Here is a 12,443-nt window from a genome sequence, read left to right as displayed (position 1 = left end):
GTATAAAAAAAAAAGTGTCAGATAAACTTGTGCAGAAACACAATTTTAAAATTTAAAAGAAACGATTATCATTTCTTGCGCTTTTTTCTCCTTTTGTTTTATTTACATGTATGCATGCAACACCCTATGATTTGTCAATACGATTTAAAGTTTCTAAAAAGTCGATAAAGCTGTAGCTCCTACCCGACAGAAGGTGAACGCTTCATGGTGGCAGCTCACTTTGTGATAAATAATATTGTCATACGATATCTTCTTTCTGATTTATAATCCATATGTTCCCAGAATAAATTGCCAACAGCCTGGCAACTTTAGTTGAGACAAATGGTCGTCCATTATTATTCGGCACCTTTTCAGTTTGCTAAGTTTTTTGTTTGACTTAAGGCAAAAAAGTTACGACAATAATCGTTTTTGTTACTTGTGATAAACAAACGCAACTTAGCAAATATTCCAAAGCCTACAAATTAGTCTTATTGACTCAGCGCAATTTTCAGTTCAAGCTCAAGAATTGTGATTGGTTGCTCCAAAATATTGCATCGCGTAGATATATCCCGATTGACTTGATGTAAATACATAAATTAATATGGAAGGAGATAACAATGAAGAAAATTATGAAGTGGCGCCGAAAAAAATTAAGACCGAATGGTCGAAAAGTTACTCTAATAAAGCCATGCAAATGATGAAAAGAATGGGGCACAAAGCCGGTGAGGGTTTGGGGAAACAGAATCAAGGAAGGTTGGAACCTGTAGTTCCGTATCAACAAGATGGAAGAAGAGGTTTCGGTTTGCAGCCGAACACTATTCAAATAGCTGAAGAACCATGGGACTTTAACTGCGAAGAAATATATCTACCAGAAACAGCAAATTGGCTACCAAATGAACACAACTTTGAGAATACATTTGAAAAAATGAAATCGTGGATTACATATGGTGATCGAAAAGACTCCATAGAAGAGGAAACTGCATTTTGTGAAAAAGACATTCTTACTGGAATGTTAGAAGCTAAAACTATATTTGATCAATTCAGCGAAAGTGAATTGAGGAAAGCACGCTCGCGAAGCAACCCTTTTGAAACAATAAGGAGCTCCATTTTTCAGAATAGAGCAGCGGTAAAAATGGCCAATATTGATTCCATGCTAGGTTTTATGTTTACAAATCCCAAGGATAAAGAAGATAAGTCTCTGATAGAGAGCAATGACTTGATGTATTTTGCTGATATTTGTGCGGGTAAGGTAATTTCGATAAAAATCGATGTAATTTAATTCACCGGGATAGCTTTACCTATTGCATTATCGCATTATTATTTTAACAACGTTTATATTAAATTTTTGTAGATGTTAATACATTTATCTTCCGATTCATGTGCAACTGTCTTAGGTGTTCCAAGTTGAAACTTGTGATAGAGGTAGCGCATGCAAGTTGTACTATTCAGTAGTAGTGAATGTAGTGGAACCATTTTTACGTCAACTATTCCGTATCTCTGAAAAACGATATTAGTGTCAAATAAACACCTTATTATCTTCTTTCAGGTAAATCTCAGCAATCTTCTTTTCGAATTCGGGTATCTTGTTTATGCGGATGTGTATGACACCCAAAAAGACTTAAAATAAATTCACTTTTTATTATACCGATCGATTCAGAATTATCTTCATAATCGATCTATTTAACGCATGTCGCTTTATAGATCACAGTTTTCGAGATAGTTTGACAAAATATGGTACATAAACGAGTTTTAGCCCAAGGGTGAATATTATTGAAAATGAATTAAATTGAACTGCTTGTACGACCATCGCTAAGTATTCGGGTAAGCCAAATTGATCTTAAAAACGGATTACGTGCGCCGAATTTTGAATTCCCTACCACGTATAACCCTTCGTACCAAAAATTATCTTTATATTGGAATAAAGCCTGATTTCCAATATTTTACGGCGAAATTTAGTCAAGAATAATAAGATCTTCAGTAACAAAAATAATTTTGCTAAATTTACAGTACGTAAGTATTTGTTCCCCTTCTGTTGAAAGGTGTCATTAGGCAGGGTAGTGTAAAGCGTACAAAGACCACCATTGTCCTCATTTCTACCTGTATAGATTTCTTTTCGTTCAGATGAATGGCTGCTTCGAATTTTCTAATAACAACGGTTATCCATATGTCATCTTTGTACTGCTCACAATGTTATTTATAACTTTTCGCAACTCCTGATTTTGTAAAGGTTTACTTTTCGTCAGAACCTTTATATCGAAATAGGTTTAAAAACCATACATATACTTATGGAAATTCGTTGCTACGTAAAACATCTAACTCCCCACTTATATGGGAAAAGATTTTGAAAACGGTCCCATCCAAATTTCCTATTTCCTAATTTTTGTTATATAATGACTTTTCTTAAAGCAGGTTATTATCTGGAAACTTTTAAGAATCATCTATGATTTAATCTACTTTAAATAGTACTCGTCCCAGGCCAAACCAATTATTCCGGCAAGCATGTTGAAAGCAAAATTGCATGGATAGATGTGTTTAAATCAATTCTAAATAAATTGGAATTGATTGAAGATGGCTCACTCCTGATTCGTTTTATTCAAATATTTACACCATTTTTAAATGAAAACGGCAAAAGCAGATCACCCTTAGAATAAATCTCTGCTTTAAAAACCTTCCAAATTTCTTGCAATTACATTTACCGTGCTCCATATCTCCCCATTTGCCCCACACAGATTGCCGTATTCGTGACTTCGAGTTGTTACGTAAACTTTCGTCAAGCTTAAACACGACGGAATATTTCTTGTCTTCACCCTATTCTCGCTCTACAACTGTAGCGTCTAATGGTTTTACTGTACACTGAAATTTTCTGAAGCATATATCAATATTTGCACCCCTTTCTTCGACTGCCAGCAAAAGGCGTATGGTCCTCCTACAATTCTCCCATTGCTTCCGCCAACCAAATGTGACAATGACTTATTATTTTAAAAAAACCATCTCCTCAAGACATAGTTAAAGCAACGTTGGAGAGATTACTGATGATGTTTGGATCGCGTCAATGATATGTTTGGAAACCCCTTCAGACAAGGAGCTTTCCTACCGCCAAACTTTTCGTAAATGTCAAGCATTTCTTTCATAATAATCAATTGTCTGCCCTTTGTGACAACGGGGGAGCGGTGTCCGTGAAAGCAACAATGATATTACTCGTATATATTGCTCACTAAGAAAAGTAAGAAATTCATTTGCATATAAGGGCTAAACTTGAGTACTGGAAATAATTGTGATATATCTTTGAACCAAACTTTGCATCACTATCTGCTTTTGAATTTGTACCAAACATTTTCATACTTGACATACGAGTGAAAATGTGGAGAATATTTCTAACACATAAAAGTCAGCACAAAAAATTGAAGTTCTATTACAAATGTGCTTTCATTACTATTCACTATTACTTTACTATTACTATTATCCAGCGTTGTGCTTACTTTTGATGCTTTGTATATCAGGGCATAAAATACTTTGATTTTAACTTAGTTCGCTCGTTAATCAGTAGTTAAAATCATGGGAGTCTTGATTAAATTTGTTTTTTTGTGATATCTGAAGCCTTGACCTTGACATCAAGCTGAACCTGCTGTAGGTGTTGAGAAAAGCAAAAATTTGAAATTGTTTTCTTTGTCCTTTATCTATTTTTAGCCATGGCGAATTAAACAGTCACAAATAAAAACACATATAAATTGTAAATTCAAACCTACGTAAATAAAAAAACATCTTGTAAATTAAAATTAAAAGAAATAGTAAATTATGTTTGCTTGTAATGGAATAGTCAACCGCTATTTCTCACACTCAGTTTTTAAAAACCGCCCTTTGAAAACCTTGCACCAAGTTTTAGACAAATGCCTTGGGATACTGTAGGTTCTTTTGCCTATCAAGGTGGTTTGTGAGCAAAATTTCTTGTTTTAATGTAGGGATTGTGATGTCTGGGTGCAGCAAACCGCAATACAAATCGAGTATACTGTCATGTTTCGATGGTAGGTAGGTGTTTATTTTTCTTCCGGGAAGTCTTACTTCAAAATGAAAATCGTGTTCGTAGTAAGGTATTACCATTGGCTTAAATATGATCATTGAAAGCAAACTGTCCGGTAATTTAGCTTAAGTTTTAAGTTTTGTGTTAAATTTGGTAGCCGTATATATATAAATATAAAAAGTACGTTTTCTGAAGGTACCTCAACATACGTATTTACGGTTGCTAAAACTATTAAACGAAAAACGGTTTGTCTCAAAATTTTTTGGCAACGGACAAAAGTTAGAAAGAATCAAACGTGAAAGAAGAATTTTTCTGTCGGCGTTTCAGTTTATAATTAAATTTCGAGAAATAATTATATCTAGGATGTTGTTTGTTCCTTCTGTTAATTTTTGTTCTATAATATATGAAAAAAAATGTATTATATCTAAGAAATTTTTTTTTAATTCTGAGTTTTTCCAGGAAGGCGGGCGAAAGACTAATTTCTGTAATAGAGTAGTGGTATACGTTAATGTAGCTTCATCGCGGGGACCATTGAGTGGGGCCTTAGAACGGCTCAAAAGGGGAAATTACTTCTCTCCGGAAATTAAAAGTTTAGGATAAAGATTTTTTTAATAATATTTATGGATAATTATGGATTTGGCTATAAAATTATACATTTTGTTGCTGTTTTCTCTGTCATTTCGCAAGACGCGAAGCGTAAATTGCGCGATTTTGTCTTTGAAAGATGTGATAAAAAAACAAAAACAAAAACCATTCCAAGAAGGAGAATCTGAAAGAATGTATGAACATTAAGGGGCATTTTTATGATGTCGAAATTACAGTCAATATAGAAATAAGAAAACGTAGGTCTATAACCCATTTCATTTCGTGTTTTTGCCTAAATACAATTTTTTAAAACGACATACGGCACTCTTTAACATACTAATAGCTTTTTTACGTTTAATAGCATCCTCAAACGTTATTATGCTACTACCTTTCCTAATGTATGTTTTACAGATATTTAATTCATGTGGGAAGAGAAATAGGTGTGTGTTGTTTAACTTTGGTGGAGGGCATGTTTTTCATTTCTCTCTATTATTATATGTTTATCATTTATTTATGAAATAGAAACAGTTTCATATTTAAAAAAAGAGTTTTATAATTACGCTACGTATAAACAAAAATTTCAAAGAAGTTTATATCAAAAATATCGCATATTTTCAATTGGACAGTAAAATACGTGTAATACAAAAATTAAAGTATAACGCAAAACGCTGTACTCATTTTTATAGAAACTAATTCAAACAGTCCATAGCCGGTATAACAACTATCGTTTTTAAAGCCAGCTCCGGTTCTTCTAGGTGTAGATGAAATTAATTATCGCAGGTATTTAATGCGATATTATACCATACCTTTGAAATATTTTCTACAATTCTTTTTTGTTGCTACAGGAAACATGACGCTTTAGTCCTTCCCAGACATTTTCAACAGGTTTGAGGCGAGGAAAGTCACTTGGCCTCTCAATGACATCTAAGTCCTTCTTCCGGAACCACGCTTTCACCAGATTGAATGATTTTTTCAGATTGTTATCGTGCCAAAATTTCTTTAGTTGTGGAATATTTTTTTTGGCATGCGATAACATTGCAGTTTCCAACCAGTTTTTATATAGAAATCTAACCATAGCGTTTTCTGAGTTGACATCCTCTCAAGAAAATCAACCCCATATCATAGAATTTCTTCTCCATGCTTCACTTTTTTTCTAGTAAATCTAATGTACAATTTTTTTTCCTTTTGATCCAATTACACTTCTCACACCCTTTCCAAACCAATTTATTTTTGTTTCGGCGTTCCAAAGTATATTCCTCCACATTTCCTCGCTTTCTGGTTTACACTAGTTGTTATGGGCTAAAGCGAAGCCTTTGTTCTTCTTCAAATTAACTGTTCTAAGCAAAGAAGCTTTCCAACCTATTCTTTTTGGTAGATTGTCAGCTAATATACGTCGACGAGCAGTTTGGGGTTATATATAGTTTCATTGAAAATTGTTCGAGACAATTTGGGTGGATCTCGTTCTCAACAATTTTTTGGTGGGTTAAAGCACTCGTGACAAGGCTTTGTAACCGACTCAATGATACGGCAAGAAATACGATTCAGTTTAACAGTCCACCTTTACAGGAAAATTTTACAAAACTCTTTAATTTTCACAACTTTAAACAGGTCGCATCTATTTCGCTTTCCAGCTGAAATTCCGCGAAAGCAGCATAACTTTTTATTGCAAGAGCTGTCTCATGTGGTAACCCGAGAATTTATTTTCAGTAGTCTTGCCACATGTAAAAACGTTGAGTGAGCTTTGTAGAAACCGCCTTTTACAATGTTTATGGCGTAGAACTAATTGAGCTCGCACCCATTTTTTTGTCCACATGTGTACACATGTATGTATTATATATACAGGCGTCCCTTGTATAACTCGGTATATGTAAAACACAGTTTCGATATTAAACGATTCTGCATTTGCGATTATTATGACACAGATTCGATATGAAACTTGGATTTACCTTAATAAAAAATAGATTAACTGTAATTTCTGATAATAGTGATGATGAAATTTAATTTTGTGGTCTTGATAAACCGTTTATATTTATATGATAATAATTATTATTATTTTTCGAATATATATTGTGTCGTATTTTTAATTTTTGTGTTTCATAATTTTGTTTTTGATTAAAAACTTGAAGTTAACTTACTTTCTCATTGCCATCTGCATTTGGAATTAAATGCCATAATAAAATTTTGATCATAAAATTACCTTAAGAATTGGTTTCGATACAACACGATGCATATTGCATTGATTTACTTTATTTCAGAGTATCTTATAACAGGTTTCGATATAATAAGGTGTTAACGGTTTTGATCTACGTTATATCTAAGTTTAAATTTTGCCTTCTATGCGATATTTTACTTCAAATAAAAAAGTTTCCTATAACACGGGTTCGATACACCACGATGCGAATTAATCCTACTACGCGAGGAACGTATTTATAAGATATAGAAACACCTTGCTAACAAATATCTTAAAAAGCTGCTAAAACAGACATGCAATATTTGAAATTGCATATACAGTCGTATAATTTCCGATATGAAGACCCGTAGGTAGCCACTCAATTTATAAATGATTTTTTGGTAGATCTGAATAAAACTTAGAAACAGTGTAAATAACTTTTTAAATTATCCGATGAAAGGGAAAATGCATTGTATTTGTTCTTATTTTTTTTTTATATTGATGTTGATGGCGTAATTTTTTACGAACACATTGATCCCATTATTCTTACTGATCAAGAAGGTATGTGGTTTACATCGTCGCCAAAGTAATCTTGAAAGCATTACAAGCATTGTGCTGGTAAATATGCAAAATTAATCAATAATCATTGCCAGAATGAAATTATTGAATATCAATTTGCAAAAGTACAAAAGTATAGCTTTTTTAGAATACTTTAATATAGTTTATTTCTTTTAGGACCTGGTGGCTTTTCCGAATATGTACTTTATCGAAAATCATGGGAAGCTAAAGGATTTGGCTTTACACTTCGAGGACCCAACGATTTTAAGCTAGACAAATTTTTCGCTGGTCCCCCTGAATCTTTTGATCCGCATTATGGTGTAAAAGATGATGGTAACATATATGTTGAAGCTAATCAAGAATCGTTTGCAGACTACGTTTTGAAGCATTGCGAAGTTGGCGTTCATATTGTCATGGCAGACGGCGGATTTTCAGTTGAAAGACAGGAGAATATTCAAGAAATTTTGTCAAAACAACTCTATCTGTGTCAGTGTTTATTGGGCTTGAAAATATTGAGACCCAAAGGACATTTTGTGTGCAAATTTTTTGATGTTTTTACCGCTTTTAGCGTCGGTCTCATATATTTGATGTACAATTGCTTTGAGAAAATATCAATTATCAAGCCAAACAGCAGTCGTCCCGCGAATTCGGAAAGATATTTGATATGTAAATGGAAGAAAGAAAATACTGTCGAAATATGCTCTCATCTGAATTTTGTTAATAATATTTTAAACCAACGAACTGATGATAAGGATGTGTTAGAAATTGTTGATTCTTTGCTATTAATAAAGGATGAAAGGTTCGTAACTTATATTACAAACTCAAACAATTTCATTGGAAAGAATCAAATTATTGGATTAAAGAAAATAATTGCTTTCTGTCGCAACCCGCGCCTTAGAGAAGGAAGGCAGTCGGATTTTCGGAAACGTTGCCTCGATTTGTGGAATTTACCCGATAAGCTGAGACAAGCACCAGAAAACAAACCTGTCGATAAATTCTTAGAAGAATTTCTTAGCGATTGGCACAAAGATAAAGCTTGGCTAAATTCGTCAGCAGCAGAATTATTATCTACAGAGGGGTTATGTGAAAAAATTGAAAGTATTCATGATTGGTACTTTATGCCTATAGGGCGTAACGAATCCAGTTCAACAACATGTACTTTCTTTGTTTGCACAACAAAAGGAAAACTTTCAAGATATACCACCAATAAAAAATGGGAATCTGTTGAATATATTTTTGAAATACCTTCGAAATCTTTCTTTTATGGAGAACTAGTTTATGAATACAGCGGAGAAGGACGCATCCAAACGCGAGTATGTACTTTGCATATCATAGATGCCATTCTATTGGGAGGCAAAGACATCAGAAGACTTCCTCTAAATAAGCGTGTAAGTATGTGTGCCAAATTCGCAAAAAGTATAAGCAAGCCCTATAAAGCGGGCAACACAGCGTTAATACGCAGCAAACCTATTTTTAAATTTGGAGACATATCCCAATTCTTTTCGCAAATGCGCCATTACACGTTGAAAGATAATTCACAACGTTATGGAATTGCATTAAACGATGTCAACACAAAATTTTTTGTTCCTGGAGGAATTATGTTATTTTGCGAAATTTGCCACAACTTCTATTCTAAAATATCGAAATCCCAAAATAAGCTCTATTATTACGACAAGGTTCAGCACATGTCGTATTTCAAAACCAATATGCCTCGAGAAATGTTAAACACGTTACATGCATCTTTTCGGAACAGTTTCATAAGACGTTTGTTATGGAAATGGACTAATACAAATCAAGTTGAAGAAAATGGAGTAAAAGTCGACCCGAATATTCTGTACCGTGACGATATTCAAGTTTTCGTAGTCAATAAACATAATATTTAAAGTTTTATCTTTTATGTCGATATCAAATCTAACGCTTGTTTTTTTTTGACCGCTAGATATAATCAATTTAATACCATTTAATGAAAGCTTGTTGTCTACAAAAGCCTGAATTGACTTGTACAACAACAACAATCAAGTAAGATAACTGTGACGTAAAATGAGATGAGATAAATCTTTCCACCTGTTTTGTTTACAGAACGCTGTGTTCTTTATTCTGGGACGCGATGTTTGGATAAGTTTAATTGCGCAGTTTTTGTTTAGTGAAATCTACTTCTAAACGAGTAATGTAGTGTAATGTGGTGGTCATATAGTTCTATAGACTTGATGGAGTGAAATTTCGGCTGAAAAGATGAAGAAAAAACCTCCTCCATATTTGAAACCTGCAAAATGAAAATAAAATTGCACCAATGTTTTAATTATGAAATAGGGAACCACTCCAATAGTTGATACTGATTCGTCAGTTAGTGCCATCAGGCTACTTATTCGTTGCCTTTCTTCGTCTTGACTCTTCGTTGCTTTTTTCGACATCCGTCAATTGTTTCACATAATATCGCTTAAACGTAGCATAGAGAATTCAATAAGACTCATATTGGTGAAGTTATAGCTTCAGTTATAACTTCAGCTAGATGTTTAGGTAATAGCTTTTAGTTCTGTTTTATACATTAAACTTAGTAATTGGATATGTTTGTTCAGGCTTTGAAGATTGACGAACTCTATTCTGCGCTCTACCTTCCAGCCCTCTTATTTGACATCCATGTCGACGAAATTGTTAACAAACAATTGACTTCACGACGTCTGCAGTTTGTAATTTAGGATTAATACGTTTAGCTGCTTACATTCTGCTTTCCAAGCTCTTCTATGTAATAAAAACTGTGAACACTTTCAGTTTTCGTGTTTTTTGGTTGTTATTCATAAAATACCAAAATCAGCCTCGCCCACACAATAGTATTATTATTATTATAATTGTAGACCAACGAAATAAATTGTTAGACAGTGAGCACTAGCAACCAGGATATCGGCTCTAATTTATAAAAGTACATTAGATATTGAGCCTAATAGCTTTAATAAAGTAATATATTGTATTGATATCCTGTTCTGTAGCTGATTTTAGAATGTCCATAGGATTAGTTGCTCTAAATGCAAAACTTCTAGCCAAGGAAAAGTTAAGGCAATCACAGAGAAAGTGCTTTATAGTAAGAAATTGTCCATAATTGCAGATTGGGGAGGAAGACTTCTTTAAGATCCATTGGTGAGTGGCAATTGTATGGCCAAGGCGAATTCTCGAAAACGTTTGGATCTTTATTTTCTCAACATTTGTTGCATATATAGGTGGAATTAATTGAGGGTTAATAGAAGATAGCTGATGATGGTATTGCAGATTTCACTTTTATTCTGAGAAAGAAAACATCAGCCCCGCACACACAATAGTATAGAGTATAAAATTGGAGTTAATTTCCTTTTTTTTAGGTTCGCGATGATGAATATGAAATATTTGGTGACGACCGAAAATAGTTTTCCTGCTTACTCACTTCGCTTTGTTATACAAAGGCGCACGCAAATTATCACCATGATCGAACATTGACAGTTTATCCGTCGAAAAAACAAATTAATTAAGAACTTATAAAAGGAGTTTTCTCTTGCGATAATGCTTAGTACTCTACAGCCAAATTCTTTCAGACTGAATCGTGAAATTTATTGCAAGTACCTGCTTAAGACAATATTTATTATCTTCCCCCGTTTATGTGTTTTATTGGTTGTAGAACAATTAAAGGATATGGATCCCTAAATGGTTGGTAAAATATTTAAAGTTAACCTCATATAAATATGATTCTTCCTCGGCTTGCACCCATCGAATAATTGGTTGCACATCGTTCTCTAGAAATTTTATCTCTGACGATGAGGTCTTACAAGATATAAAATCGGCGAGCGAGAACTTCCGTTTTATGTTTTTAAAAATTGCGCAAAAGATTTTCACCGCGCTATTACATAGGAAAAACGTAGAACCTACTCTTATTTTTATAAACATTACTCAACAAATCGCTATGAAATCAATCCATACCTAAATGTACATTGATAGCTTACTCACGTTTCCTCCAATCTGATTTACACAATTTGGCGCTTATTCGGTTGAACGATGCTAAATTAAAAACAATATAAGGCGAAATTCACTCGTTCGTTTTTGATCACAAACTTCGCTTTAGTTTACATATTGTATAATTCTTAAAAAAAGGGTAAATTTCCACTAAACTTTATTAAACATTAAATGACGATAAGGGAGTTTTGTAAGATCTACGCTGGAATGTGTGACTGTTATATGGCCAACTTGTTGTCGTTCCCATGTTAAATCAATGAACTCTTGGTGAAAACAATTCGCTTCTTTTTTATATTAAATAAACTTCAATGTTCCTTAGAATAGTTCAAGCAAGTTTCCAATGCAAATTCAATTATAAACTATTTAGCACATACAATAGTTTTGCGAAAATCTAACTGAAATTTGCAACCCAATTTCCTTATCCGATTCGTTATGTATAAAGCTTTAGGGTTTGACCCAATGTTACTTCGTTTATACTCACAAGTAGGCGTGGCCAGGCCGGGGAATACAAGCGAAACTTCATTCTGATTTCAATCATTATTCATCAAACCCTTACGGGTTAAGCCTACAATGATGAGTTATTTCAATTTTTGGGATGGTACATAACTTAGATGATTTATTATTTTGGTGATTGCCAAATCATATGATTGTAAATAAAATTGAAATTAAATTAAGAAATTATTAATCTAATGTTCATTTTGTAGTAATTTTTATCTTTTGTATGTCACTTAATTCAAATTTTCGTTTTATAATCTGTATTATTTTGTAAGGAATGAAGACCAAGCAATGAAGGTGGTTTATTTTGAATTAAAAATGCATTTGTCAAATCAAGACATTTAAGCACTCCTTTGCTTGTCTCCTACAATAGTAATTTGTCTTTACTTTAATTTTTTTAATGTTGTTTTTCAGATATCTGTTTATATATATTTTCGCTTCTCTATTTTTATTTCTGGAACCAGTATGTTCTTGTTTACAAGTAAACCGACTTCTTATTATTTTGTTACCAAATGATATGGTAAGACGACTTCGCACTGTGTTTACCAGTTAAGAATTATTTGCACGAAAAATATATAATTATATAAAACGAAAAACGTAATTGTATCTAAATCCTTAGTGGTGCTTAATTCAGTTAAAAATTTACTGTAACCGATATACGTT

The 12,443-nt window shown here is 33.2% G+C and overlaps 1 protein-coding gene across 2 annotated transcripts; it reads left to right on the top strand.

The window, feature by feature from the left end:
* Nucleotides 1-326: 326 nt before the first annotated feature.
* LOC119637624 (cap-specific mRNA (nucleoside-2'-O-)-methyltransferase 1) lies at nt 327-10,269 on the top strand. 2 transcript variants are annotated; one of them, XR_005247299.1, is made up of 3 exons: nt 327-1,223; nt 7,488-9,329; nt 9,390-10,268. XR_005247299.1 is itself a non-coding variant. In XM_038033802.1 (2 exons), the coding sequence occupies exons 1-2, from the start codon at nt 581-583 to the stop codon at nt 9,191-9,193; spliced, it is 2,349 nt and encodes a 782-aa protein (XP_037889730.1). In that variant the 5' UTR covers nt 327-580; the 3' UTR covers nt 9,194-10,269. The 2 variants fall into 2 exon arrangements, 1 of the variants encoding a protein (XP_037889730.1); XM_038033802.1 differs by having other exon boundaries at nt 7,488-10,269.
* Nucleotides 10,270-12,443: the final 2,174 nt, after the last annotated feature.

The sequence above is a fragment of the Glossina fuscipes genome, unplaced genomic scaffold (assembly GCF_014805625.2).
Source record: "Glossina fuscipes isolate IAEA_lab_2018 unplaced genomic scaffold, Yale_Gfus_2 60, whole genome shotgun sequence".
Classification (NCBI taxonomy): Eukaryota; Metazoa; Arthropoda; class Insecta; order Diptera; family Glossinidae; genus Glossina; species Glossina fuscipes.
The sequence above is the reverse complement of the archived record's forward strand: the minus strand, read 5'-3'. Positions and strand labels throughout refer to the sequence as shown.